At 36.8% G+C, this 26,985-nt stretch overlaps 1 protein-coding gene and 1 long non-coding RNA gene across 4 annotated transcripts; one reads left to right on the forward strand and one right to left on the reverse strand.

The window, feature by feature from the left end:
* Positions 1–1,048: 1,048 nt before the first annotated feature.
* Positions 1,049–2,541, reverse strand: LOC146590712 (uncharacterized). The gene is made up of 2 exons (XR_014896930.1): positions 2,391–2,541; positions 1,049–1,443 (listed from the first exon to the last, which is right to left on the reverse strand). It is a non-coding gene; the product is annotated as an uncharacterized LOC146590712 (long non-coding RNA).
* Positions 2,542–2,641: 100 nt separating this feature from the next.
* Positions 2,642–25,833, forward strand: CSE1L (chromosome segregation 1 like). 3 transcript variants are annotated; one of them, XM_085314026.1, is made up of 25 exons: positions 2,642–2,738; positions 5,386–5,481; positions 6,036–6,178; positions 8,582–8,683; positions 9,119–9,264; positions 9,592–9,682; positions 9,956–10,063; positions 10,972–11,064; positions 12,330–12,497; positions 12,594–12,723; positions 13,446–13,511; positions 14,731–14,933; positions 16,307–16,391; positions 17,159–17,220; positions 17,942–18,078; positions 18,238–18,341; positions 18,953–19,050; positions 19,933–20,083; positions 20,623–20,831; positions 21,471–21,568; positions 21,769–21,854; positions 22,988–23,069; positions 23,557–23,703; positions 24,325–24,556; positions 25,295–25,833. In XM_085314026.1, exons 2-25 carry the CDS (start codon positions 5,397–5,399, stop codon positions 25,382–25,384), a joined length of 2,916 nt encoding a protein of 971 aa, XP_085170152.1. In that variant the 5' UTR covers positions 2,642–2,738; positions 5,386–5,396; the 3' UTR covers positions 25,385–25,833. The 3 variants fall into 3 exon arrangements, with proteins under 3 accessions (XP_085170152.1, XP_085170151.1, XP_085170150.1); XM_085314025.1 differs by having other exon boundaries at positions 2,670–2,738; positions 24,325–24,576; XM_085314024.1 differs by lacking the exon at positions 2,642–2,738 and adding an exon at positions 3,344–3,828.
* Positions 25,834–26,985: the final 1,152 nt, after the last annotated feature.

Consider the following 26,985-nt stretch of genomic DNA (forward strand, 5'->3'; position numbering starts at 1 on the left):
TTTCCAATACACTTCTGTGCTTGGAAGTACCTATAAAGCAAATGTGGCTTAACACTACAGCTTGGTTTGCCCTATGATTTTTTTTTTTTTTTTTTGAAAGACTTCAGTTTTCTGTGATAATATGATACCAATTTTAACTGAAGTACTGCAGAGCTGAGTTCTGTCCTCTGACAGTTGAGCTTTCTCTAAACAAAGCATGGCAGATAGGAGGGTAGGTGCCACTTCATAAAATACAGTAATATATTCAGCACTCTGCTAACTATATCAGGAACCCTGAAGTGTAACAGTATTTTAAAATAAAGAATGATATTAATGGTATTTTTCATTGGAAGTTGAGTTTCCTGGTGGGGCAGCCATAGTTGAAGTAGTGTTGGGATATTCCCCTTTCAGAGCTGTTGAGTATGGGTGTTTGCTTTAAGCTTTCTTCAAAGGTTCAAATGCTGCTCCTTCAGTAAGCCAGTTTTTCCTCTTAAGCAGTGTTTGGGAGTGTTTTTGCAGAACACTACTGGTAAGGTTTTCACATTATATTTTTTTTAACCAAAGAAAAATGGCAGTTGTGGCTTTTTAATAATTAAATACCTGTTAAATGTATACATTAACGTTTAGAAAAAAGGAATACGTGGCTATATTTTTACCTTAAGGAAAGACTGAAAAATTAGTAATGTCTATATTCAACTTGCTGCATTTGAAATGTCCTTTTGTGTTGCATTTAGTGTAGCTGTTCASTCCCTTGTAATGTCATTTCATCAATTACAGTAAAAATGAAATATTTATTTTGATACTATTTAAATATTTAAATGAACTATTCTTTCTTCCTGTCCTAGATAGTCCTAAATAAAGTATTTGAAACTTTATTTGAAACTTTATTTTTCAGATTTTGAATGTGTCAAAGCCTCATTGAATGTACACCCTTTGCTCCTGTCAAAACACAGTTTTTCTAAGTTGCATGCTTTCTCTGTATATTTCAGTTTTGAAAGCCTTACAACTCSTCTTGGAAATAGTCTCTTAATTTTCAGATCTTAAATTATTTTACACATGCATCATAGGCTTTATTAAGTAAAGCTTTTATTTATACCATCTGTAAACTGCTGAAATTAGGTATGTGACATCAGAACCATTCTAGATTCATGCTGTGGTGCATGAAGGAGATAGGGACTGGAATGCAATAGGATTATAACAGCCTTAATCCTGTCATAGTTTTGTGGAATTGACTGTACACAAAGCAATAAGAATGTGTTAAGTGTAATATCTGGAACAGTTGTGTTTACATCAGCTGTTTACTTTCCCTTATACACTCAGAAAGAGCATAATCCGTAGACATTTTAATGAAGCTAATAACGCTGAGCCAAAACTCCTGAAGCAATCACTGCTGGTTCTGATCTTCTACTGGACTGCTGATGCTGACTGTAGCTGCCTCTGGTAGTTTTATTGGCTTCAGTGGATCTGTATGAATGAGAACAGCATTCTTTGTCAGCATATCCTGGAAGAGATCAAGGCCTCTATGTGCAATACATGGAGAAACTATTTTAAAAAAAATAGCTTTTAGAGATTTCAAATGGTGTTATGCTACAAATCATAGCTAAATCAGCTTATACTTTAATGGTATAAATAGAGAGACTCTCCATGGTATTTTACTACTACTTACTGTGCAGCCCTCTATGAAATAGAGGAGGCAGGATGCTAATGAACCCTAAAAACCCCCTTTGCAAGAAAGAACATAACTTTTGAAACAAAGGTTTTGTTACCTGTATGTCTCATATCTTGCTGTGTTAACAGAACAGTTAAAATGGCTTTCACTAATATAACGAAACACCCCTGAATAGACAGCTCAGTCTTACAGTAATTTTAAGAATTAGAAGAACTTACAGTACCTTTAGTCTGAAGTAAAACTAAGCTCTTTTCTCATCAAAAATGCAGCCTTCTGTAATATGTAAATTGTTCTGCGCCTTTAATGTTATTTTTGTGCAAAATGTATGTTTTTAAATATTTTAAATGGCTATGTTTTTTTTGAGATCTCCACATTAAATGCATTTAATATCAATAACTTGAAAGAGCATTCCCTWGTCCAACGGATGTATACACTTTTGAGAGAACAGTGACTTCTCTGAAAGGCTATGTAAAGTTTTCTACATTTAAAAAAATGTATATTATTATTATTAAAATACTCCATGCTTTAATCAAGTGGTAAATCAATAAAGTTTTCCAAAGCGCAGTTTGTTCTTCATGTAGCTTTTGKAGCGCTGTGAAGCGGCGCCGCGGTWCTACGGGAATGAGGGAACCGCCCGGGCCTTTCGCGCTTCCCCTTCCCTCCCGCCCCACAGCTTCGGGGGGAGGCGGGTTGGGGAGAACTGCGCGTGAGCCCTTTCCTRCGAGCCAAAGCAGCAAATCACCTTACGGCCCCCTGTTAACGAACAACGGGAATAAATGGCCTCGCCCCGTCGGCGGCTGCTGCGCGCCGCCGCCGCCCCCGCCGCGGCCTGCAGGGCCGCGCCGCGCTCTGCGCGGCCTTGTGGGAAGAGCCTCGCCATTGGTCGGCCGCCTCAGCGGGGAGCGCGGCGAGGATTGGCTCGCAGCAGAGCGCGTCGGGAAGGCGGGGTCGCTGATTGGCCCGGCGGCCGGACGGTGGCGCCGCCCTGCGTGATGCGGTCACTCTGCCGCCGCCGCGCCCTCTCGCCGCGGTTTGAATGTGAAGCGCAGTCGGAGCCGTCGGAGCCGCCGCCGCCGAGGCAACTCGCCAGGTGAGGCCAGGCCTCGCCGCCCGGCGCTGTGGGTGGAGGGGCGGCAGGGCGGCGCCGCAGCCCGGCGCTCCGCGTTGCCTGCAGCCGGCCGCCGCTCGGTCCTGCGCTGGGCTCGGCCGCTGGGCCCGCGGCGCCGCGGAGAGGCGCAGCTCACCATGCTGGGGCTGCTGCGGCCCGCCTCCCCGTGCTCGCCATTGGCCCGCGGGGCCCCGGGGCAGAGCAGCGCGCTGCTCTCATTGGCGCCTGCCGCTGTCTGTCCGCTGGCGGCCGGGGGGGAGGGGAGCAAGCTAGTGTGAGGGCGGCGGCGGTACCGGGGCTGCGGCGCGCGAGGGGCGCGAGGGCCGGAGCGGGGGCGGCCGCGCGCCGCGGCGGCCCTCGGGAGCTGGGCCTTGGGCGGGAGGGTGGCGCCGGGCCGCGGCCGCGCGCCGCGGCGGGGTGGCCGGGCGTAAAACCGGGTAATGTTCGCCAGAGAACGAGGCCGGCGCTCAGGGACGCGCTGGGGCTGGCGCGGTGCGGGCCGCGGTGAGCGGGTGCCGGAGCGGCGAGCGCCGGACTTCCTCACAGCGCGGCGGGCGGGCGGAGCGGCGGGCTCGCCGCCTCTCTGGGGCGGTCTGGCGTTGATTTGACTGAAATCGTTAATGCGTTAAGTACGTTTGTGGCTTTTCCTCTGAAGAGAGAGTTTGAAAACATTACAGTTTTCTGTGGCCTTTTGAGGAGGCGTATTTCAGCACCRAGCTAAAAGCCGTAGTATTGCACTGGCAACTACCCCAACCACCTACTTGTGATCTTGCAAGCAGACTACTTGCCCTTGGGTTTAGAACAGGCATGGGTCTGTGATCTTAATGTGACTGACAACATGAGGGTCTGGCAAAAAAAGAGAGAAAGACTGCAGTATTTTTTTTTTCTTTTGCATCATATTTTAATTTTCTATTCTCCATAACACTACTGTGAAGGAAAGCTGATTCTTTCCTTCYTGTGAAAAACGGTGGAATATCTAGTAGTCCTGCCGGAAATGTCCGATGCCAAGGCCTGTAAGCTGCTGCWCACAGAAGCAGCATGTGGTTGGTGAAGTTGAATGTAGGATGAAAAAGTAAGTGGATGATGCTGTAGGAATAAAATATTAATTTACTTATGTCTTTATGTGGGTGTGTTAAGCTAAATTACTTATTTCCTAAACATAGTGGGAAAATGAAAAAAAACAGCTAGAGATGAGAAGGATGTAAAAATAAACAGGTAGCAGGTGGAAAAAAAGTGAAATCACACATAATTTATATGAATATCCCATGTATGAGTGATTGAGTAATGCCTTCAAATCTTCATGCTTGCCCTACAAAGTAAGCTCACAGTCAACTTGAGGTGTATGAGTATGTTGCTTTACATGGACTCTTATATTATATAACTGTGAGAAATTCTTAAAAGGCCATTCAATATTGTGGGGGTCCTGCTTCAATTTGGTTTCCTAGCTGAGTAAAGTTTAGTCTTCGTAAATGATTTCTACGTGGGCTTGCACGTCAGCCTTGTAGGTTTTCCTGATGTAGGGGTGTGTGTGTGTATATATATGTATTTAACAATGGAAGAAATAAATATTAGTTTCAGCGTCATAATAATGACGTATGGGGCTACTTTGTAGTAGAACAGATAGCCAACTTTTATTGGTGCTGACTGGTAAACCTGCTCTTTATTAGGATTTTAGTGATTAATGTAAATTGGTGAATGAGGCTGTAGGYAGAGGAACCCAAAAAAGAGAGGTAAAATATAAGAGGTAGAACTTTTGGGGTGCCCCCCCACATTGTATTGTGATCTCAGTTACTTGTTAAATTTGATTTAAGTCAGGAGGATACAACTTCTTTYTCTTTTAGAGATATACATGCCATAGTTGAAAATTGAATTATTGAAACTTGCTGCCTTTATAAATATGCTTAAATAGCAACTTTATTCATTGCGCTGGTCATAGACCAAATCCAAAGTGGGACACACAAATTGCACTGTATGTTGGTAATCATAAAATCCAGAGGAAAAATAGAAACCCTCATTCTACATTGCTTCTGTTGTGAATGGGCTGTGCTGCTGGTTGAAAAATGGGCAGTATGGATGATAGTATCCTAAACAAAATGTCCACTAAGGCATGCCCTGATAGCGTTTTAGTGTTACTGTAATCTGAATGGTTCTAATAAAAGCTGTGAAGCTAATAAAYAGCTGTAGTATGTAAGGGAATGCGTGTAGGAGGATGACTGGAGAGGAGTAATTTAGACTTACTTACACATAGTTATTTTGTAATAACTATTGCAGTTTAATTTCATGCCTATCCTCATCTAATTTTACAGCATGAACAAACCCTTTGGCTTTGTTCGCTTTTTGTGTCTCTGTATATTTTTAAAAAAATATTACATTGGGTATTTTCTACAGAAGACACAAGTATATATTTTTAAACAGAACTTGTCTCTCTAATATACTTTGAATTATTCTTTTACAATTCTCTAGGGCATGGCTATTTCAGCTTTTTCGACTAGGGCAGGTTTCTGGGGTTAATAGTTGTTCTCAACAACAATAACTGCAAAATCTTCTGTGTAATCAATTTCTATATATGTGTCACTTACAGGATAKAATTCTTGATCTGTGTTTTTTAACGATTATTTGTGGGTTTCAGGTTCTGCCAAAATGGAACTTAGTGATGCCAATTTACAGACTTTAACAGAATATTTAAAGAAAACGCTAGATCCAGATCCTGCTATAAGGCGTCCTGGTAAGTGACTAAGTGCCACATGTGACCAGAAAACTTGATGTTTGTTTGCCTCTTCTATCTGCCTAGAAGGAACTTCAGTGGAAGTTTATGCAGTAGCCTCTTTACAGAAGTTTTCGTTCTCCCCCAGAATTTTATAAATGACACATGCAAATGTATTTTTTTTCCCCTATTTACTTTTTCTAATTTTRTTTTCCTGTTTTCATACTGTTACTACTTAATACAGTGATGCTGTTGCTAAATATAGAGAGTGCTGCTAACAATAAACTAGGATTTGTTGCTGTCATGTTATGGCTTTTAAAAATGATGAGGAGGCAAAATTTCTACAGGCTGCTCTGAATTTAGAGCTTTTGTTCATAGCAGAAGCATTAAAATGCTTAGTAGTAAAGAAGCTACAGTGTGTTTTGCCCAAGTTGTTCCGTTTGTGTTTCTGTTCCTGTAAATCTTTTGCAAGGTGTTAATCAGTTGTATGTTCTAAATARACGTTTGAGAAATGATAGCGCTCCAACTAGAAAAATCAGTTCGGTTTTGGCTAACCTTAGCATGTTCTTTTACAGCGGAAAAGTTTCTCGAGTCAGTTGAAGGAAGCCAGAATTATCCACTGTTACTCTTAACACTGCTGGAGAAATCACAGGAAAACGTCATCAAAGTTTGTGCATCTGTAACGTTCAAGAACTATATTAAAAGAAACTGGAGAATTGTAGGTATACTAGTGAGTAGTTGTGCTAGATTTTGTAATCTTTTTGAGCTACAATGAGATACTCTAGCTTTGGGGAGTACATGTATGTTTGGACTTCGAGAGAGAAGGGAGATCATCTAGAAAACTTACAGGGAGCTAAAACCTGTCTGTGTTTGAGTCTGTTTTATTAAAAGAAAAAAAAAAAAGAAAGAAAAAAAGATGGATGGTAAAATGCTGAAGGAGGAATTTTTTGCAATACTTGAATGTATGCATCTGCAGAAGTACAGTATTTGAAGCCCATTTAACCAATTGTAGTATTATTTAAGGTGAAACAATTGAAAATATTTATGCTCAGGAGTGGAACAATTTGACTGGTGTTTATTGTCATAGTATTACAAACACTTCGTGCTAGCACTGTTGCTGAAAGAGATCATAATAGTTCATCTTCATGCAAATGCTTGCAAGGCCTGAAAGGATGCAGGCAACGCGAGTTCATGACTCTTGAAGGTATTTATGGAAGTAAAATAAAAAATATTGCCATTTAATCACATTTTATCCTTTGTTTTGAAGAGTTATGAAATATTTTTGATTCAGAGTTTTTGGCAATCCTGCTACTTAATTTATGGTGCAAATTATTGCATATGAGCTCAATGCATACTGTAGGAAGAGACTTCCATTGCTACCTTTTATACCCTATTTCATTGTTTCTAGCTCTGAAAAAACATTACACATATAACCTTGTATTCCAGGAAAACTTTTGGTAAGTTTTTCATCATGACTTCTTAGCTGGTGCCTATTTAAAAATTTGCAGATGTTGTCCCCTGCTCTTAGTATTAAGCAGATTTGAGACTGCTTAGCTTACTATGTTGGGTGGGATCAGTGCATTCAGTCTGGCACAAAATTTCTAGACCTTTGTGCCTGTAATGACTGAAAATACAGYATTTCTTCCAAATTGCATCTTTTTGTGGTGTGTTGTGTTGTAAAGAGAAATAACACTGTCATGGAAAAATTTGTAGGTGACTTCCTTGTTACGGGTTACTGGTGTAATAAAGGATCRATTTTGTGTTGGAGTAGGTGGATATGTAGTAAGTGCAGCCAGAGCACTGTCTTGATTGTTGTGGTAACTTTAAGCACATTCCTTTGCCAAAATTTAAGCTTTAATTTCAAGAACATCTGTATGAGTGTAAAGTACTGCCCTAAGACTAACTTATCTAGATCACATGGTTTAAGTTAGCAGCCTTGGACTTGACAGATACAAAGCTCAGAGGAAGGAAAATGATTTTGCCTCCCTAAGCACTTTGATTGATGGGGCCTGGAGAGTGCTACATACAGGGTATTTCTGGAGACAGGGAAGAGTTTGTTTTTTCTAAGGTATTTCCAAAATAGCCTCCTCTGTGCTCCCTTTAATATCTTGTAAAAATGTCTCATTTCTCTAAAAATTTCATAAATAAACCTATAGTAGGATTTGCTGTTGCTAATCTCACCACCATTTCTACCTTCCTCACCCATCTAAATGGAGCGTAGCAGAGCTGTGCGTCCTACCTCTCTACCTGGAGCTTGCCTGCTACAGTTGCTGCTGCCTTTCACATCGAATAACTTCTAATGATCAGATTTTAAAGATCATGTTTTTCTTTTCGTTGTTTTTAAATGTACATATGTTCCTCTGATTCAGTGCAATGTGATAKAAATAGAAAAAAGTTTTCTGTGTCTTATTTTTACAAGTGCTTGCTTATAGCTAAGCATAGCTTTTGAAATTGCTAAACTATTTATTATTATTATTAAATTTATAGGAAAATAGTGGAAGGGAAGTGAGAAAGAGGGTAGTGTTATCTGATTTAAGGCATCTTAGAATCACTGAATTATGCTCTGGAGGTGCATGGCTCTTCTAATTGCTATGGACAACTCTTAGGTTTCTGAACCTTGCTGTCATCGTGGATGTGGTGACTATTACTGCTGTCTGCTGCTTTTTTCATTTAATTTCTTTAATGGAAACATCCTAGTTTACTACCACTTGACTGTATTTACATCTGTATTTAGAGCTGATTGGATAACTCTTAAAATCAACTTTACATTTTTGTGTCACCTACACTCATCCTAATGTACTCTTTCTAGAATGTAAGGCTTGAGGCAGCTGAAATAAAATTAATCTTCTGAAGTTGGTAGCAGTGAGGACAGACGTGGTGCTGTGGAAAAGGAGACTGTTGGATAAACTTATGCGTATTATTGGCATTTGCAACCACCCCTATAGATGGTGTACTATTACAACTCCATAGTAGGCCATAGCTTATCTTTGTTAAAGAAACTAAGAAGAAAAGCTATCAATGTAATAGTTATGATTATTTCTGTAATTGACTTTGAAATACTGCTGTTCTCTCAGTGCCTAGAGCATACTGATACATTCATGACTTACTATTTTAATTTTAGATTGAAGATGAACCGAACAAAATATGTGAATCAGACCGATTAGCCATTAAAGCCAACATAGTGCCCTTGATGCTCAGCAGCCCAGAACAAATTCAGAAGCAGGTAATATGACAGTTTCTGGTTGTGTCCGTGAGAATTCTAGAAAATTGTAAGTGTCTGGAAGCTCTGGTTATTGGTGCAGCAGCGCTCAGATCACTTTTCAATAGTGTCGTCCCAATCTAAGTATCTTGGASTATATCATTATAGCTTCTTCTGCCCACTTAATGCAATTATTTTATCGATAAATAACCTTGCAGCTGAGTTCCAGCATTAGCCAGTTAAACACAGTAATTCTATGAAGTAAGACTGCATGTGCACGTGGGATTTAAAGTGAGATTTACTTATTTGAGGTGAAAACTAGTAGATCTTTAACCTGGTGATTTTGAGTCTGACAATAATAAGAATTTTCTTAATGTACTTGTAATATTTGGCATGACTGATGCATTCTTTTTGTGATAGTGTGTTTATTATATCGTGATGGTAATATTTCTTTTCCAGTTGAGTGATGCAATTAGTATTATTGGCCGGGAAGACTTTCCTCAGAAATGGCCAGACTTGCTGACAGAAATGGTGAACCGCTTTCAAAGTGGAGACTTCCATGTCATTAATGGGGTCCTTCGTACTGCTCACTCTTTGTTTAAAAGGTACCAGGAATATTGGAGTCTGTATATGAAYTGTGAAATTTCTGTTTAACTCTGTAAACTTTGACCGTTAGAAATAGTTGTGCATATTTACAGAGTCTGAAGTTGTGGCTTCTGATTATGCTTATTAACTCTGTGATATGATCTTATTTAAGAGGTTATCAAATTTTACACCTAGCATGATCATCTTGAACTATGTCGTTTAGTTCTTGTGCTTGCTTGACAAGATTTGCCTTGAAGTTCGGCAYGAAAATTAATTGTATGTAGGTTAATTTAGGAGCAAGTTTTAAGACTGCGTTTATTTGTGTGCTTATCTCTTTCACTTGTCAGGTACCGCCATGAATTTAAGTCAAATGAGTTATGGACAGAGATCAAACTTGTCCTTGATGCCTTTGCTTTGCCCTTGACAAATCTCTTTAAGGTATTCATTGTTGAATCATTCCTAAAGCAAGTTTAACATTCTAAATTGCTTGTTTTAAGTGCCTATGAAGTGAAAACTTAAGAACAGTTGCTTTAAAACTAGTAATGATGTTCAAACTAGAATCAGGAGATGAGACATTACGGAACCAGGAAGGCAAAGAAAAGTGTATTTTCTATAAAAAGAAATAAATACATTATTACACACCATTTTTAAATACCTCTTGTAGATATAGTTTGTGTGTGTTACTTGATTGAATCTTTTGTCTTTTTCTAGGCCACAATTGAACTTTGCAGCACACATGCAAGTGATGCTAGTGCTCTGAAGGTTCTGTTTTCTTCTCTCATTCTAATTGCAAAGCTGTTCTACAGTTTAAATTTCCAGGTGAATCTCCTTGTTTTTCTAATTGTTGATTTTGCTTTGATYTCACAAAGTTAGTGTGCTCTTATTTATAGGATTCATTTGAGGCAGCCTTTAAGGCCATACTTTGTGACCAAAATAAAAGTTGGCAGTCTGCATCAATGCTGGAGTAAAGGCACAGTAAGGATGGGATTATTTAATGTGTTAACTTGGCCCTATCTGTATAGAAAATTGAGAAGAGAGGCTAAACCCTTAGTATAGCAAGGAGGAGTTGCAGAGGTAGTTCTCTGACCATGAGCTGCAAAAGACACAAGTTAAATGGCTGAGTTTGTTACCCACTGTGCTCCTTTATAAATGAGATTATGTTGACATGAGCTCAGTTGTGTAAATGAAAGTCAATTAGTTTAAAACTAGTAGCTCTATAGTACTACAATAGCTAGTCATTCTGGTAGCACTGATGGTTTTTTGAGACCAGACCTAGATTTCTAATATTAAATGCACTATATGAAAAGTGGTAAGACCAGACTTTGCTGGACTTCCTTATCTATTTGTTGTATCAGCATAAGCAAAAGCCTGTTAAGTATGGTGATTTTGTCTTGATTGTTCAGGCTACTTCTTCAGCATTGGGCAAGAGAGCAACTTGGAGCTAGAAGTGGGGCTTGTGCTTCTTTTGCTCAGTGAGGTTTGTTCTTTAGAAAACTGTAGGCTATATAGGGCGTAACAACTAACAGGATGGAAAATTGTGTTCTGAAGTCTCTGTTTTGAGGAGGGGGGGCTGTGTGTGGTTTTTTTAATGTTTTGTCTTGAAGGTTGTTGTCCACGCTTCAGCTCGCAGTAGTAGATTGGAATATGAATCCACTTTATAGCATAGGGAAATTATCGTAGTGTTGCAGTCAGAAATTAAAATGTGGATTTATGCTTTTCCTTCATAGGATCTTCCTGAGTTTTTTGAAGATAACATGGAAACATGGATGACAAATTTTCATAGCCTTTTAACTCTAGATAATAAACTCTTGCAGACTGATGTAAGTACTGCATAAAACTTCCCATTTTAACTTTGTGTACTCGCTGAATAATCCCAAGTTTTCTTTGTTGGGTAAACAGAGGGATATGGTGAMTGTAAGGAAATGGGATTTCAGAGAAGTAGATAGGCCCATTGTTTAAGAAATCTGGAGTCTGGTTCTTAAAGTTCTGTATCAGTTACAGATATAGCCAGTTGTGTGCAAAAATGAAATCAAATACACATGAATGAGTAGGTTCTTTTGATGRCATCTGCTGAAGTTACCTGACTTACTAGAGTCACAGGGCTCAGGTCTTCTGTACCATCAAGTGGTTCACGTACTATGTTTTAGAATACAGAATATCTTAAAGATAAATCTCACAGCTGAACATATAAAGCATGACCTTCACAAGTAGTTGTTTATCATTTGCTGCCTCAGTTTGTCTAATTAGAAGAACTAGGTTCCTGTGTGAAAAGTGATATCAAGTCATCAAAGCACAAACTCATTTTGTGCATGTTTTTTTTATTTTTATTTTAAATGCTRATGTCTTCCAGATATGGTACAATAGCTTGCCACATGATGGAGCCAAAGTATTGTATAGGTTTCCTCACAATATTCTGGAAGATGTATTAAAAAGTGTATCTTGTGCTACAGTTTCATGGTCATATTAGGATAATGCTGCTGTTAAGATAAGCGTTCCTCCTCTTTTCTCTTACCCTTYTGTGTCTGTGGGTCATTGCTCAGCACGGGCATTTGTATAGCTGTGGGCTGAACYGCTATCATGGAAGTGAACTGAAAGGTGGGGGTTTTATTTATTTATTTTTTTTCCAGCTCTGTTTCCCAGTTATGGTTCACTTTGCTTTGTGGCTTCACAAACATCTGTAGTGGTATGGGGAGGGGTTGGAAATAAGTAACAGAAGGTGTGAGGAGGAAGAATATTTTTAGGAAAAATCTCAATTTAAAGTAACAAGATACAATGCTTTCTAAGCCTATTCTTCAATGCTTACATTTTCCTGATGTAGTTGTAAATTAATTATATGTTAAACCAAACTCTAAATCAYTTAGGTGTGTGTAGTTCTTATTTGAAAAATAGGTATATAGCACAAATTCGTAGTGGAATTCCAGAACAAGTCAGAAAAATGTGATCATTCCAGCAAAGTAAGAGCTTAAAGCTTTTTAGAACATGGTGAAATAATACTATATAATCTTCAGATATGTTGGTGACTCAATATTGAAAGTAGTGTTGGAGTTCGGATGTTTAAAGTCTTATTTTTTTTTTTTTATGTGAGGATGAAGAGGAAGCTGGATTACTGGAGCTCTTGAAATCCCAAATTTGTGATAATGCTGCTTTGTATGCTCAAAAATACGATGAAGAATTCCAGCCCTACCTTCCACGTTTTGTAACAGCAATCTGGAATCTGTTAGTCACAACAGGCCAGGAAGTTAAATATGACTTGGTAAGTTGTTATAAACTAGTTTTGTAAAGCTTAAAAGTGAATTATAAATTGGTCAGAGATGCTAAAATTGTGTGAATTTTGTGTGTGTTGTTCTAGTTGGTTAGTAACGCAATCCAGTTTCTGGCCTCCGTTTGTGAGAGACCACATTATAAGCATCTRTTTGAAGACCAGAATACATTGACAAGCATCTGTGAAAAGGTTATTGTTCCCAATATGGAATTTAGAGGTATTTATTTATTTATTGGATTAAGCTTTCAAAGATGCAGTAAAAGATGACTGATCATAATGATACATTACAGGTTACAGGTCTAAGTATGGAGGATTACATCCTGTGTACTTTAGTACTAGATTCATAACCAAGTTTCTACAAGATTCCTGTCCTTCAGACTTTGTAGAATTACTGTATGTCTGATCATTTTTTTTGCCTTACTGTGATGTCAAATTGAAATGCATGAAAAGTCTAGGTCATGTGCTGAGTACCACCAGTAACTTTTCATGCTTAATGTGAGTACCAGAATAATTCAGGGAATCTAGGTATGGATATCAGGCCTGCTCAATTGTAATACTTACTCCTCCTTGTTTGGAAAACTTCATTTTGATCCTGGTGCCTAAAATGCAATGAAGGTGTATTGCAACGATAAAAAAGCTTTTTTAAGTTTGACTCTGGAAGCATTTAGTATTGAATGCGTGTTTGTTTGTGGGTGGGTTTTTTTGTTTTTCCTTTTCCTTTCCAGAAATGCATCAGATCATAAATGTAAAAGAAAACGTAATTTGTGAGGCAGCAAGCTAAATATGCTACTCTGTGTAGTTCTGTAGTTCTGATTTATTTCTATTAATGTTACAGAAAACTATTTGGAAAAAATACCAAATTGATAAAGACGATGCTACTTTTTATCATCAAAAAGAGAGGTCTTGGTGTTTAATCGCCCACATATTTTATATTTTCAGCGGCTGACGAAGAAGCATTTGAAGATAATTCTGAAGAATATATAAGAAGGGATTTGGAAGGATCTGGTAATCTGCAGATTTATACTAAGAATACTTGGTCTTAAAATATAGCTCTAGAGAACTGAAGCAATTTTCTGAGGCTCTCATAACTTTTTTAATTGGGAACATGTTTTTCTCGCAAGAAATTTTATCCAAATTTTGATCACGTTTTATGTCATGACCTGCCCTTCTGGTGRCTTTATTTTTTGAACAGTGTTTCTATAGATTCTTAACAGGTCGTGTCTTCTGTACTGCACTGTCATTTCAGCAAATGTAGCCTGTAAGTCATTGCTGAATACTGGCCACTGTTCTGTATTTAGTTCCAGTATGTACAATTTTAAATAACATAGATAACTTTATACTTGAATATAGCAGCCGATGGTGTTTTAATTAAAACTTTGCCCAGTTTTGCATGCGGATCTGTAGTCAAGCCGGGTGGATACCAGCCAGCCTTTATGTGCTGACCCAGTGTTCAAACCRATACAGTAACCTTTCTGAGAACACAGAGCTACTTGATTTTCAGATTGTAGTGGTCTAATATTCAGTCAGACTGGAGCATAAATGAACCAGGTCTAAATCTCTGTGGTGTTCTGTATGTGCTGTTCTGTGCCACAGAGTGGATTACTGGCACTTTGTAGTAGGTTTGAGAAATTACTGTACGCTTGCAGCAGAAGACMAAATTGGAGTTTTGTCTTCTGCTGAGTTTTTCAAGCGAACATTTTACCATATTCATCCAGAACTGGCTGCATTTTAGGTGTATGTAAAGCTTTCATTTGTCAACTACTTCTACTTTTAAGATAATTTAAGCAAGAAGTACTTTATGTGTATTTCTGAGACTATTCTAGAAAGGAACTCTATTGCAATTTAATTCAGTTGCTTTACTTTCCTATGTCCTTTCTGTTCATATCATATTCAAGGCCCAATTAGACTTTATTTTTTTCTCTTGAAACAAGACATTTTTTCAAATCTTATGAAACAGATAATCAAATGTATTCCCCTGAATGCTTATCGAAACTTTCTTTACAGGACAGGAAAACCTGTGTATACACAAGCAGTACTGGGAGATGTCCATTCTTCTTGTGCAAAAGAGTGAATAAAATACACTTCTCTAGTCTCAATTATGACAGTAAATAAAATGCTGTTCTCACACATCAGTGTGGAGAATTGCAGTCATTAGCAGAAGATGGGGRTGTGACGCAAAGGAGTTTGTATTTTCGTATTTAAAGAATCTTTGGTTCTCGTGCAGATATTGACACCAGGCGCAGAGCAGCTTGTGATCTAGTCAGAGGTTTGTGCAAGTTTTTTGAAGGGCCTGTGACAGGGATCTTCTCTGGATATGTTAATTCTATGCTGCAGGAATATGCAAAGAATCCATCTGTTAACTGGAAGCACAAAGATGCAGCTATTTACCTTGTCACATCTTTGGCATCCAAAGCTCAGACTCAGAAGGTACTTCTACATTCTCTTTGTTTTAAGCCACATACATTCACATATTATGGCATGTATGAGGATTGATACAATTCACTTTATGCTTCTTCAAAATGGGAAGAGTTGTATTTGCAGTATTTTAACACTGATGAGATTAAAAGCTATCTTTATAATGTGGACATGGTTTAATACGCCATCAAATCTCCATTAACTATGAGTTATGTGATATTCACATGAATTGGGCAAAGTCAGCCACTATGTGTGGCTATTTAGCAGGGTCTGTTAGCATGAATGTGGCAGCCCCATAAATAGAATTGGCTTGGGTCTAGGACCTCTGTGCTCTTACATTGTACTGAGCCAGAGTTGTAAGCTCTGGAAGGCCAAATTAAGCTATGCAGGAGGAGATCAGAAGTGTTGAGAAGGAGAGACTAGAAGGAATTCAAATGACCTTCTTAATTCTTCATGTTATATTCCCCAGCATTTCCTGTTCCCTGAATGCTTATTATCTTGAAAATAACAGGTGAACCCTGCAGTTGGGCTTGAAATGAGTCTTGTTTGTTCAGGGGGAAGCAAATAATAGTGGATATACTGGAAACATACCTGAGCTAGACTGTATTTGGGAGCAGTAACCTTGTACCAGTTGCCCATCATCCTACAGAACAGAATTTAGTACACTAATATGTTAAGTACATTGTAGTTCTTATGTCTGTGGCTTTACAAGGCAGATTTGAGGCAAGTACAGTGAAATATATTATAAAAGCTTCTTTACTCAGTTTTGCTAAAAATTCTCAATCTCTTCCTGTAGCTTTGATGCTTGAATTCTGAACTTCTGCACAGGAGATGATAATAATCACGATGCATAATATGAGGCACAATCTTCTAGCAATTAGCAATCTGCGAAGATATGCATCTTACCCTTTCTATGCTCTTTAGTGGCAAATATAGGATAATAACAGTTAAAACACAAATACACACATGCAAATCCGTTGTTCTGTAGGTATTACTTGCATTTTTCATCTTAGAAAATTGAAGCAGTGATTATTATTAGCTGTTCAAATTTAGAATTCAAATAATCCTAAACTTGCTTTTTAAAAAGTCTATCATAATGAAAGTATCAAGTTATTAAGCGTCTAATTTTTCTATCTAATACTTTGATTCATTATTATTGATGATCTGTGTTATTGTTTCTCAACTCAAGGCTAACAAATTTGAATGTCAGTACTGCCCAATTTTAAGTTGTAACACTAAAAACAGCGAAAAAAAAATAATTAGAGTTCTCTGCTTGAGTTGATTGAAATTGCATCTCTGCAATGTGCTATAGATTCCGTTTATTAAAAACACATGAGAAAAATAGCTGAATGACATCTATAATAAAGCCTTTTTGTTTTTTTTAGCATGGAATAACACAAGCCAATGAACTTGTTAATCTGACAGAATTCTTTGTGAATCACATTCAGCCTGACTTAAAGTCTGCTAATGGTAGGTTCAATGCTAATTTTCATACAGAAAATTTTGTAACTTGCTAAAACYTTGACACTGGCTGTTCCTCTGAAGGCTCAAATACAAATTGAAATTGCCTCATGTCAGCATTATCTGAGGCAGAAGACGGTATACAGACTGTTAACAGGTGGCACATGAAAAGTAATTCAGATTAGTTTGGCTTGCAATGAATAAGCTTTTAAACAAAGGTGAATTACCTCATGCCATCTTCAAGATAAGAGCTCAAGACAGCTCACATGGTTGCTATCAGMTGACATGCTTAAACTTGTTGAATCAAAGTAATTTGATTTCTGTATTTGTATACAGCAAACTTCTATGCTAAACAAAACTCAGAAGTTAAAACACTGAAAGCTAGGCTGTAGTCTGTATCAGCCCTTGATGATGAGATTACAGATTTATAGATTTAAGCCACAGACGAGTGATTATTTTATACTTCAGCAATTATGTTGCAAAATCYGGAGGGCAATGGGTGGTCTGGGAATAGTAATTGGAGGCTGTTAAAGCTAAAAGAGGAAGCTTTACATGAAAGAGTTGGACTGTTCATTTAATGGTGTCGCGATTTGATTTCCATGTAAAACTGATATTGTATCTAAAAGTGCATATATGATAATGCAGAAACTAAGCAGTGTGGAAATACRTTGCATGTTTGTTGTCTTCCATTTTAAAAAAAAAAAGTTTGTCATGTCTGTGCGCAGTATTATGTCAGTAATCAAAAATACTGGGACTWAAATATTTTTCTTTTGCAGTGAATGAATTCCCTGTTCTAAAAGCTGATGGTATCAAATATATCATGATTTTTAGAAACCAAGTAAGTTTTTCCTTCATTCGTGTGGAAAAAAATTTGTAGTTTATCRCTTCATACTTGCTAAGCCTGCTTAACTAATTTAAGATACTTGGTGATACTCAACAGCTTATATAACGTTCTATGCTGAATTTTTAGTTTTGAAAGTAAGTGATACTGGTGTAAGTAGCTAATTAATAAACAGTCTGTGCTGTCCATATCCTGTTGGAACACTGAACTTAGCATATTTACTCTAGTGGAATACAGGTTTTTCAAGTGAGTTCAGTCTAGATTCAGCTAATTGCTTGTATMATGATAGCAGTTGTTAGGGGTAGTACAGCAAATTTGTTCTCTGTTACCTTTTCTGATTTGTGAGATGCAGCCAGAGTATTTTTTTATTATTATTATTATTAAACTTTGCTACTTTTATTYGCCTCTTTAAAATATTTGTGTTTTTATTAAAAAAAAAGATAATTTTTAATTGCCACTTAAGACAGAGTGGAAAAATAAGTCKTCTTCAGGAATATATGCAGCTACTGTCAGATGTAACAGTCGAGGGTAAATGTATAGGAAATGGCAGAAGTCTGTACCTCTTGGTTTACAATGTGTGATTTAGCAATTGGAGAAGACTTCCAGGGTTTCTTCCTTTACCAAGCTTTCAATTTGTAGCTGAGCTTGGAGCTGATAGGTGTTGAACCATCTGTATTTTTATGTAACATTTATATAATCTGTTGCTATATTTTTGTAGGTACCTAAAGAACAACTGTTGGTATCTATTCCTCTTTTAATCAATCATCTTCAAGCAGAAAGTATTGTGGTCCATACTTATGCAGCCCATGCTCTTGAAAGGCTATTTACCATGAGGGGGACTAGTAATACTACCCTGTAAGTTTTCACACAAAAATAAATTCATTGCTAAATAGCTTTTGTCCATTAAAGATGAAGTATCTATAGAGATCTTTTATTTCTTTGTATTACAGTATTGTAAAATGCTTGAAACTTGTGAATATGTTTCATCATTAAGGAGTTGTGTTTTACTTACAGCATTACAGCTGCAGAAATGATACCTTTTGTAGAAGTGCTGTTAACAAACCTTTTTAAAGCACTGACACTTCCTGGCTCGTCTGAAAATGAATACATTATGAAAGGTGAATGCTTTGAGTCCTTACCTATAAGTGTAACTTGGTTAACTTTAGATAAAGGCTCAGCTTCTTATTTAGTAGCTTACGTAGGTTATATATGTTAGCTTATTTATAGTGATAGGCTACCAAAATTTTACTTTGAAAAACCTGATTTATGCTGACCTGTTAAAATGGTATGCACAGTCTGCAGTTTTTTACTAGGCTGTGTTAAGTCATCTTTGACAAAATCTGTGGAACCTAAGAAAAACACTGAACATATAATTGTGTGTGACAAATTAGTTCTCAGATGGTAGTCTTTGTAATCAGGGTAGCTACCTAAGCAGTATCAGTAGCAGATCTGAATGACATATTGCTAATAGTGTGCCAAGATTTGAGACTTTGCAAAAACCCTCTTTTACTTTGGGCAAGTTGCTTAATTTTTCTATGCTTCATCTATAGAACGAGGATAGCAAAGCTTTGCTTCATCCTTTGTTGTAGTTGTAGATCTGCACCTTGCAGCGGGTGCTCTTTCTTACATAATTCCTTGATCTGATTTAATAGTAAAAGAGTAAGGATTTAGGCATAAAACAGAAGCGCATGTTCGTCTCAAAAAGATAATACTTTCACTTTTTTTGCAGCTATCATGMGGAGTTTTTCTCTGCTACAGGAATCCATAATTCCTTATATCCCTTCTGTCATCACGCAACTTACACAGAAACTGCTGGCTGTCAGTAAGGTAAAGAAAAGGTTATCCGAGCAGAAGAGTTCCATTTCTTATCTGAGCAATCTTTTTAAAAATTTAAACATGCTACATTTATATTTTGTTGAAATATTACTAGTTGTTCAGTACTTCTCACTTAAAATAAGCAGAAGCATCCTTTCTGTCTTGCTTTCAAGATGCACTTTCAAATCATTCTTCTCTGCTTTCCTCTGAAGTTTCAAAACTACGTGTGAAGTCTTTTTATAATAATAGTTTTTACTGGTATAAATCTTGCTCTATGCAGAGGGTAGCATTACAATAATTTAAATTTCTCAAAGCTACTTTATTCTTTGACCAAGAAACTTCTCAGGCTAATGGCAAATTTAAGCTCTGAAGTGTAGGCTTAGATTGACAAAATTACCCTTCTACTTTTGGTGGGCAAAATCCTCTCAATTTGTTCAAGCTGAGCTAATGTTCTTGAACACTGACTTCAGAGGATGCTTCAGAATATCTTCATCAATTATCCAGAAAACCTTTTTTGCATATAGTTTAAACTTACCTGCAAAGTATAAAAATTACATAATAAACAACTGAATAGACATTTTACATGGCTGAAAAATGTTTTCTTGGTTTTGTTTTCTGATGGTGTAACTACTTGTTTAGTGTATTTGATTCTGAAAATCTTTTTTGTTTTGTTTTTTTAGAAATACATATTAAAAACATCTTTTTTATATTTAACAGATTTTCATTTATTTTTTGTATCTATGGAATTCATTTCAGTAGCATATTAATACAGCAAAGTGTCCTTATTCCTCGTCTCTCCTTTATACTTCAGTTGAAATAAAAAATTATATCATGCTAAATAAATGATATAGCTACAAGCTTGGGTTGATTTATTTGTTCATAACTTGTTTTTAGAATCCAAGCAAGCCTCACTTTAACCATTACATGTTTGAATCAATATGCTTGTCGATAAGGATAACGTGCAAAGCAAACCCTGATGCAGTCGGAAGCTTTGAAGAGGCTTTGTTTTTGGTGTTCACTGAGATACTACAAAATGATGTACAAGGTAAAATAAAAGTAGTACGTTCTTGTGTTCTATCCCTGCTATAACGGCTTGCCTTGGTTAACCTCATGGCATTTTTTTCAATAACACAGGAAAAACCCAAGTGAAAGTGCAGTGTGTTCAAAGTCCAGATAAACTTTTTTAGGAAACAATTGAGTTTGGTTTGTGTGCCATAGGGCACACCCACTTGATGAATTTATTTTCAAAATAAACTCTATTTTAAAAGTATTTAACGGTCACTACTCAATCTTCATATGATTTTCTTATTTGCATTGCCTTGTTTGTAATGCTTTACTGTCCATGTTGTATTCTGAAATGTTCACAAATAGTAGTAGAAACTGATTATATGGTGTGCTTTCATATGTTTAGGATAATTAAATTTGAGATGCAGTGTACTTTTTCCAAGGTTTTATTTGTTGGAATCTTTCTGTTAATATATTGGATTTGGGGGTTCAGTCCAAAGATATGTGGCTGTTACAAATTCACAGTGACCATTGTTGCTGAATTTTTTCCACTGTATTCTGTCACTGTATCTTTTCTAGAGTTCATTCCATATGTGTTTCAAGTGATGTCTCTACTTCTGGAAATGCATAAAAATGAAATTCCATCATCCTATATGGCGTTGTTTCCTCATCTACTTCAGCCAGTATTATGGGAAAGGACAGGAAACATTCCTCCCTTGGTCCGACTCCTGCAGGCTTACTTAGAGCGAGGTGCCAATACAATAGCAAGTGCTGCTGCTGATAAAATTGTAAGTTGGATTGATTTAATAGGAATGTGTGTCTCTAGACATGTTGATTTAAGATTAAATGCGGGGGGCACTTTTTCTTTTAGTGGATAGCTGAATTTGTGCAGAGATTGTGCATGTGCTTTTATATTARTGGATCCTTACATAGAAGGACAAAGAGTAGCCTGAATTCAGGCTTTTTGAATGATTTTCCATTATGACATYCTGGCTTTTTATTTTTAAGGCAGTTTTCCTGCCTTATTTGCCTCACYTGGAACATGAGGCATCAGGAAAACTCAGAGGTTGCTTTCAGAACAGTGAAGGAGAAGGAGCAAAGATGTTGGGAGATTTGAGGRTTAGTAAATTCAGTGGGAGAATTGTTCTGTGTACTTACCTTCTGTCATTTCTGCTGCATGATCTGCTCTAGTCAGAGGTGATCAGATGTGCATGTGTTCATGTAGTCAAGGTTAGTCTTAACGCTTAAAGGGAATATCACTTGGTCTCAYTAGAAATCTATCTCATTGTCCTTAACTGCAGAAATTAAACCTGTGTAAGATTATGAAAGCTTTTGCTTTGGTATGTGTTTTAGATCACAGGGGCAAGTTTCTGGTAGATCACATAAAAAGAACTGTAGTATATATTTTTATATTTGCTTTCTTACAGCCTGGATTATTAGGTGTGTTCCAGAAGCTGATTGCCTCTAAAGCTAATGACCATCAAGGATTCTATCTTCTAAACAGCATTATAGAGCATATGCCTCCGTGAGTATGAGTTGAAACTATGTTCAAAACTAATTTCTGTAGTTGTCAATAGCTGGTGTGTTTGTACACTCCGTATTTAGTGTTTAACAATTTAAAAATTCACATTTGTCAGTAAAATATATGAACTATTCTATACGTGTTTTCTGTAAAACAGCATAATGAAATGCTATTATGACTTGATTATTGTTTTAAATTTCTAGTGAATCAGTTGACCAATACAGGAAACAGATCTTCATTCTACTATTCCAAAGACTTCAAAATTCCAAAACAACAAAATTTATTAAAAGTAAGTTCCTTGCTATATGAAGAATGTCATGTGCTGCTAATGCTAACTGCTTAGAATGTGCAACAGTACTGAATAAGTATTATTTGGTGTCCTGTGACTATGCAAATAAACACAGAATAGTCACATTAGTGACTTGCTTCGGATTATTTATATAATAATGTTGCATACAGGGGATTTGTCACAGCAGTTCATAGTTAATTCARCAGAACTTAGAGTGGAACTAGTATGAGGGAAAAAAATTCTGTATTCCTCTCCATTTTCATACTCTAGAAAAGGCATCACTAATTATCTAGAAGTCTCCTTTTCATCTCTAATACCAGCAAACTTCCATTCTCAGACAAAATAATATTGACYTCACTTGCCTTTTTTATATAAAATTGTTGTGTTGTTCAATTTTCCATGATTTGCATATCATTCTTCCTAATATAKCTTAAGTTATTGAAAAGATTTTGCATTAAACAAGTAAAAATATGTGACAAATTACTGAAATATGTTTTCTAGTTATTCTTCCTGTAATTTGGAGAATATCATCACACTGATTAAATTTTTTTAATGTTACTGCCACACAAATTATACAACATCCATTTTAATCCTGTAAAACCTGGTTAAAGCCTTCTACTGATGGCAAGAACGATATGATTGCTTTTAATGCTCGTCTTCAAACTAAAATTAAGTGGCACTCTTAATGCATCAGACCCATTCTGTATTACAAAGGCCACTTAAAGCAGTTTACAACTAACCTGAAAAGCTGCATTGTRTTAAAGAGTTTCCAATTAAAACCGTTCAAGAGAACTTGTAGCTCATAATCCAAGAAGTTTGGTGAGAGTTTTCCTAACGCTTTGTGATTGCTATGATGGAAAATGGATTTAGTCTTGTTTTAGTGGTTCTATGGCTGTGTTTAAATCTTTCTAGTAATTGTAGGACATGAAAAGATCAGTAATTTTTTTAGACAAACTTCAGAAAGTCCAGGCAACAAGTTAATGTAGTCAATACGCTTCATTAATACTTGACACTTACTTGGAATGCCATTGCTAACCCAGTCAATAACTCTATAATAATGTACTCTGCTGCTGACTCTAGATTTAGTCTTTTGTTTGCCTGTTGATTTTAATTTGACCTTCTTTTTGTTACAGGTTTCCTAGTCTTCATTAACTTGTACTGCATAAAATATGGGGCATTAGCTCTTCAAGAAATATTTGACAGCATACAACCAAAGTTAGTATGATTTTTATTCAAGACTACCATGTAATCTTTGTCTTTTAAAGTTGGAAATTGTTGGCTCTTTTTTTTAACTACAATGGAAAAGTGTATGTGTTGTAATTTGATAAGACAAACCCAATTTGACTTGCCAAACTGGTTTCATTCTACTGTAGAGACAGGTTAATTTCTGTGTAGCAATTTTTCTTTTTTCTGACTTGATGCCCACAGTTCTTTTGTGATAATTCAAGACATTAATCACCTGAGCAGATTATAAAAAGCTACAAGTGGTGTTTTTGTCTTCTCCCTTTGTAAAAAGTTTGTGCTGTGAAATTTCTAGCAGGAGTGTGTTGTAACAGGGCAGCATCATTAGTTACCAGTTACTAGGTTTTTTGAAGGTTTTTGTTTGTTTGTTTTTCCCTAGTAACTCACATTGCTGTTATTTTTGTCACTGGAAGGCTGATAAAYTCACTGTCTAATACTTTTTGTTTTACCATGATAATAGGATGTTTGGAATGGTTTTGGAGAAAATAATAATTCCTGAAATACAGAAAGTATCTGGACAAGTTGAAAAGAAAATCTGTGCTGTTGGTATTACAAAAATATTGACGGAATGTCCTCCTATGATGGACACAGAATATACAAAGCTGTGGTATGTAGAACACTTTGTTGAAAGTTTTTAAGTGAAACCATTTGATTTATAAAAATGTGGACTACTTATCAAAATATATTCTTCAGAAATCACTGTTCTGATTTCTTCAGACCTGCTGTTTGTTAGGAAGTTGAATTTCAGGCTTCTCATACCACTTTTTCTTAGAGCAAATAAAGCTTACTTTCAAAGCAGATGCCAAACTGGTTTGAGAATTCTGTGATGCACTGACCTAGCATAGGTGGCCCTGCATTTAAGAAAAAATATTAACTAGGATTAAAAAAATAAAAATAAAAAAGATGGAGTTAGAGCAAAGGAATAATCTAGAAGAAAATGCTTTTTTTTAGGCGTGTTAAGAGAATTCAGCCTGATCAAAAATAGGTTTTTGTAATGCATTTAATAAGAGCATCTCCCTTATGCYTGTAAAATAACCAAATCCGTAATACATATACAAATCCCACAACTCCTTAAGCCCAACACAGATAGGGTGCTATAAGCTTTCAGCAGCTGAGCTAACCCATGCAAGAGCTAAATTATAAAGGGTTCTGGATAATTTGGACATTCTTATAAAATGCTCTGTTCTAACACATTMAGCATTCTTTATCCTCCCTGTTTCACCTGTAGGACTCCTTTGCTGCAGGCCCTAATTGGCCTTTTTGAACTGCCTGAGGATGACACTATCCCTGATGAAGAACACTTTATTGATATAGAAGATACTGCAGGATATCAGACTGCATTCTCTCAGCTAGCCTTTGCTGGGAAAAAAGAACATGATCCTGTAGGTCAAATGGTGAACAATCCTAGAATCCATCTGGCACAGTCTCTTCACAAACTGTCTACTGCGTGCCCAGGCAGAGTAAGTGACTTTCAGATAAGGTATGATCATCTCAAATTCTACAGAGAAGAAGTTCTCATTTGACAATGGACCTCTTTTGCTAAAGTTTGATAATCAGCAAAAATAGAGTACGTCATAATCGGAATGCTAGGAATTGCTCTCTTTTATTCTATAATTGAATATAGCTTTTGTAATTTTTTTTTTCCTGCTAATCTAAGGCCCGTTATTTTCGCATTATTTCACATAGTGATAATCTTAAACATACCATTTCTTAAACTAAAACTTACCCATTCAGGAGGTACATAGTTTTGATTTTTCTCCAGTTCAATTTTATTTTTCAGGTAACTTCTGGTAATTCATGTTACGTGAAACAAATTAAATTTACAGTTAGTTATTTTAACCCATACCATATTTGTTTTCAAGTTATTGGTAAGTAAAGATTGCTTGAAGGATCCGATGCTTGCTGCATCCCAACATCTGCTTTAATAACTGAAGGCTTGCTATATTCCTTCATATTTGATTCAGGTAAGAAGTAAGTAAAGCTGCTRTGAGTATTTCATTTGCAAGATACAGCATGGGATAAGGCATGGTGGTGTCAGCATCAGGAACTGTAATTCCAGCAGCTGCTTTCACAGTGAAAAACTGCTGCTGTCAGGATGTAATTTGACTTTGTACCTTATGTTGACACAGTGATTAACAGTCTATAGTGGTAGTTTAATGTATACACACATTGACACTTCTGCTCTCGTGTATTTTAAGGTTCCATCAATGCTGAGTACTAGTCTGAATGCAGAAGCGTTGCAGTATCTTCAAGGATACCTCCAAGCTGCAAGTGTGACACTGCTATGAATTGCATTTATTTTACGAGCAAGATCAAAAGCTGTTTTGCTATACAGAAGGTTGACACTGACTTTTTTTATAGCAGAGCTCAGACAAAGTGAAAATTGCTACTTGAAAATGTATTGCAGAATCCATCTTGTAAAAGATAAATGTTGCTTTWAGCAGAAACTGAAAGAATTAGGTGGTTCATGTAATCATAGATAAAAGGTGGCTAACTTCCATTCCCAGTTTAATTTCAAAGGGAATAGTCGTAGCAGTTTATTACAGGATTTATTTGAATTCTGTGCCTGCAGTGTTTGGATAACATTTTGAAATGTATGGAGAGAGCACTGGCTGTAGAAACTCACTTTTGGTCACTAAAATTTCTTTTCATTTTGATGTTGTCCTTTGTATTTCTTTTGTCTTTCTTTAAACTTATCTAAATTGTGAATAAATAAGAAGTACTTGTTTAAAATGCCTGTCACTGTGCGCTTACTGTTGGTTTAGAAAAAAAGAAAAATCATGTGTTAAACTTAAGATAGAATATACAATAGTGGGACTGTGCGGATTTTTCTTTAAGTGTTAGTTTAAATGCACTGTAGCATCATACAGCAAATGTAAAACTTTGGCAGAAAATCCAAAGCAATTATCACCTTTCTGATATTCATCAACAGGTGGCAGTAAGCTGCTGAAAACACCCCTTCTCTTTGGACAATGCATGTCAGTATAAGGTGCCAAAGGCAAATGAAATATCCTCTTAGAGCAAGTATCAGTTCCAAGTGGATTTTTAGTGATGTATTAAAACTGAAGCAATAGTTTTCTCTGTTTAACTAGGTTGTTCTCACTATCTCCTCATAAAYACGTCGATTAGGCTTGGTAGCCTTGAATTCTAGGTGCATTGGTTTACCTTGTAGTTATGGCTGCTTGAAAGTGGCAAGTTAAATGCCTAAGCCTCATTCTGTTCTCAGATGGCACGGGCACAAAAGTGCTAGACCTCAGACTTTTAGAGTGCTGATACTGAAGATACACAAATTTATGTCTAGAGGCTGAAAAATTGAGTAGATTGAAGTTTCAGACTTACGTGATGGTAACCATCACATATGACACATGTAACTTTCTACAGAGATTCTGCAGATGAYTCGAGTGGTTATCCTCCACGCAGAATAGGGTTTCCTTATAATATCTGTTGCTCAGCATTGTATCAAGAACATTAGTGAATATATTGAGAGTATAACGTAGAGCAGAATCGGCTGTCTTTCAGTTCTTCCTTAGCGTTTTTGGTTGTCACATGGAAATATGCGTTGGTCATTTCTTAAGACAGAGTTGCTTGTTAGACAGGGGATCTAAACGAAAATGTATTGAAYGAATCAGCATCAACAGGTTTTCTTGAATCTGCTCTGTAATTCAATGTTAGACCCTCTTCATGCACAAATATGGAGTGATGGGAAGTCTCCAGGTGTAAAATACARTACAGTGGTGACCATGAAAAGCATTTATCTTAATGCTGATAAGAGAGATASTAATGAGTTGTTGCCAGCTTGCAGAAGCACCCTGCAGGATGAATTTTAATGTAGATAGGCTGAAACCACATGAGATGTGTGACATTTGCAAGTAACTGAGGAGCACCTACA

The sequence above is a fragment of the Rhea americana genome, unplaced genomic scaffold (genome assembly GCF_003343005.1).
Source record: "Rhea americana isolate MKP2758 unplaced genomic scaffold, rheAme1 scaffold_4, whole genome shotgun sequence".
NCBI lineage: Eukaryota > Metazoa > Chordata > Aves > Rheiformes > Rheidae > Rhea > Rhea americana.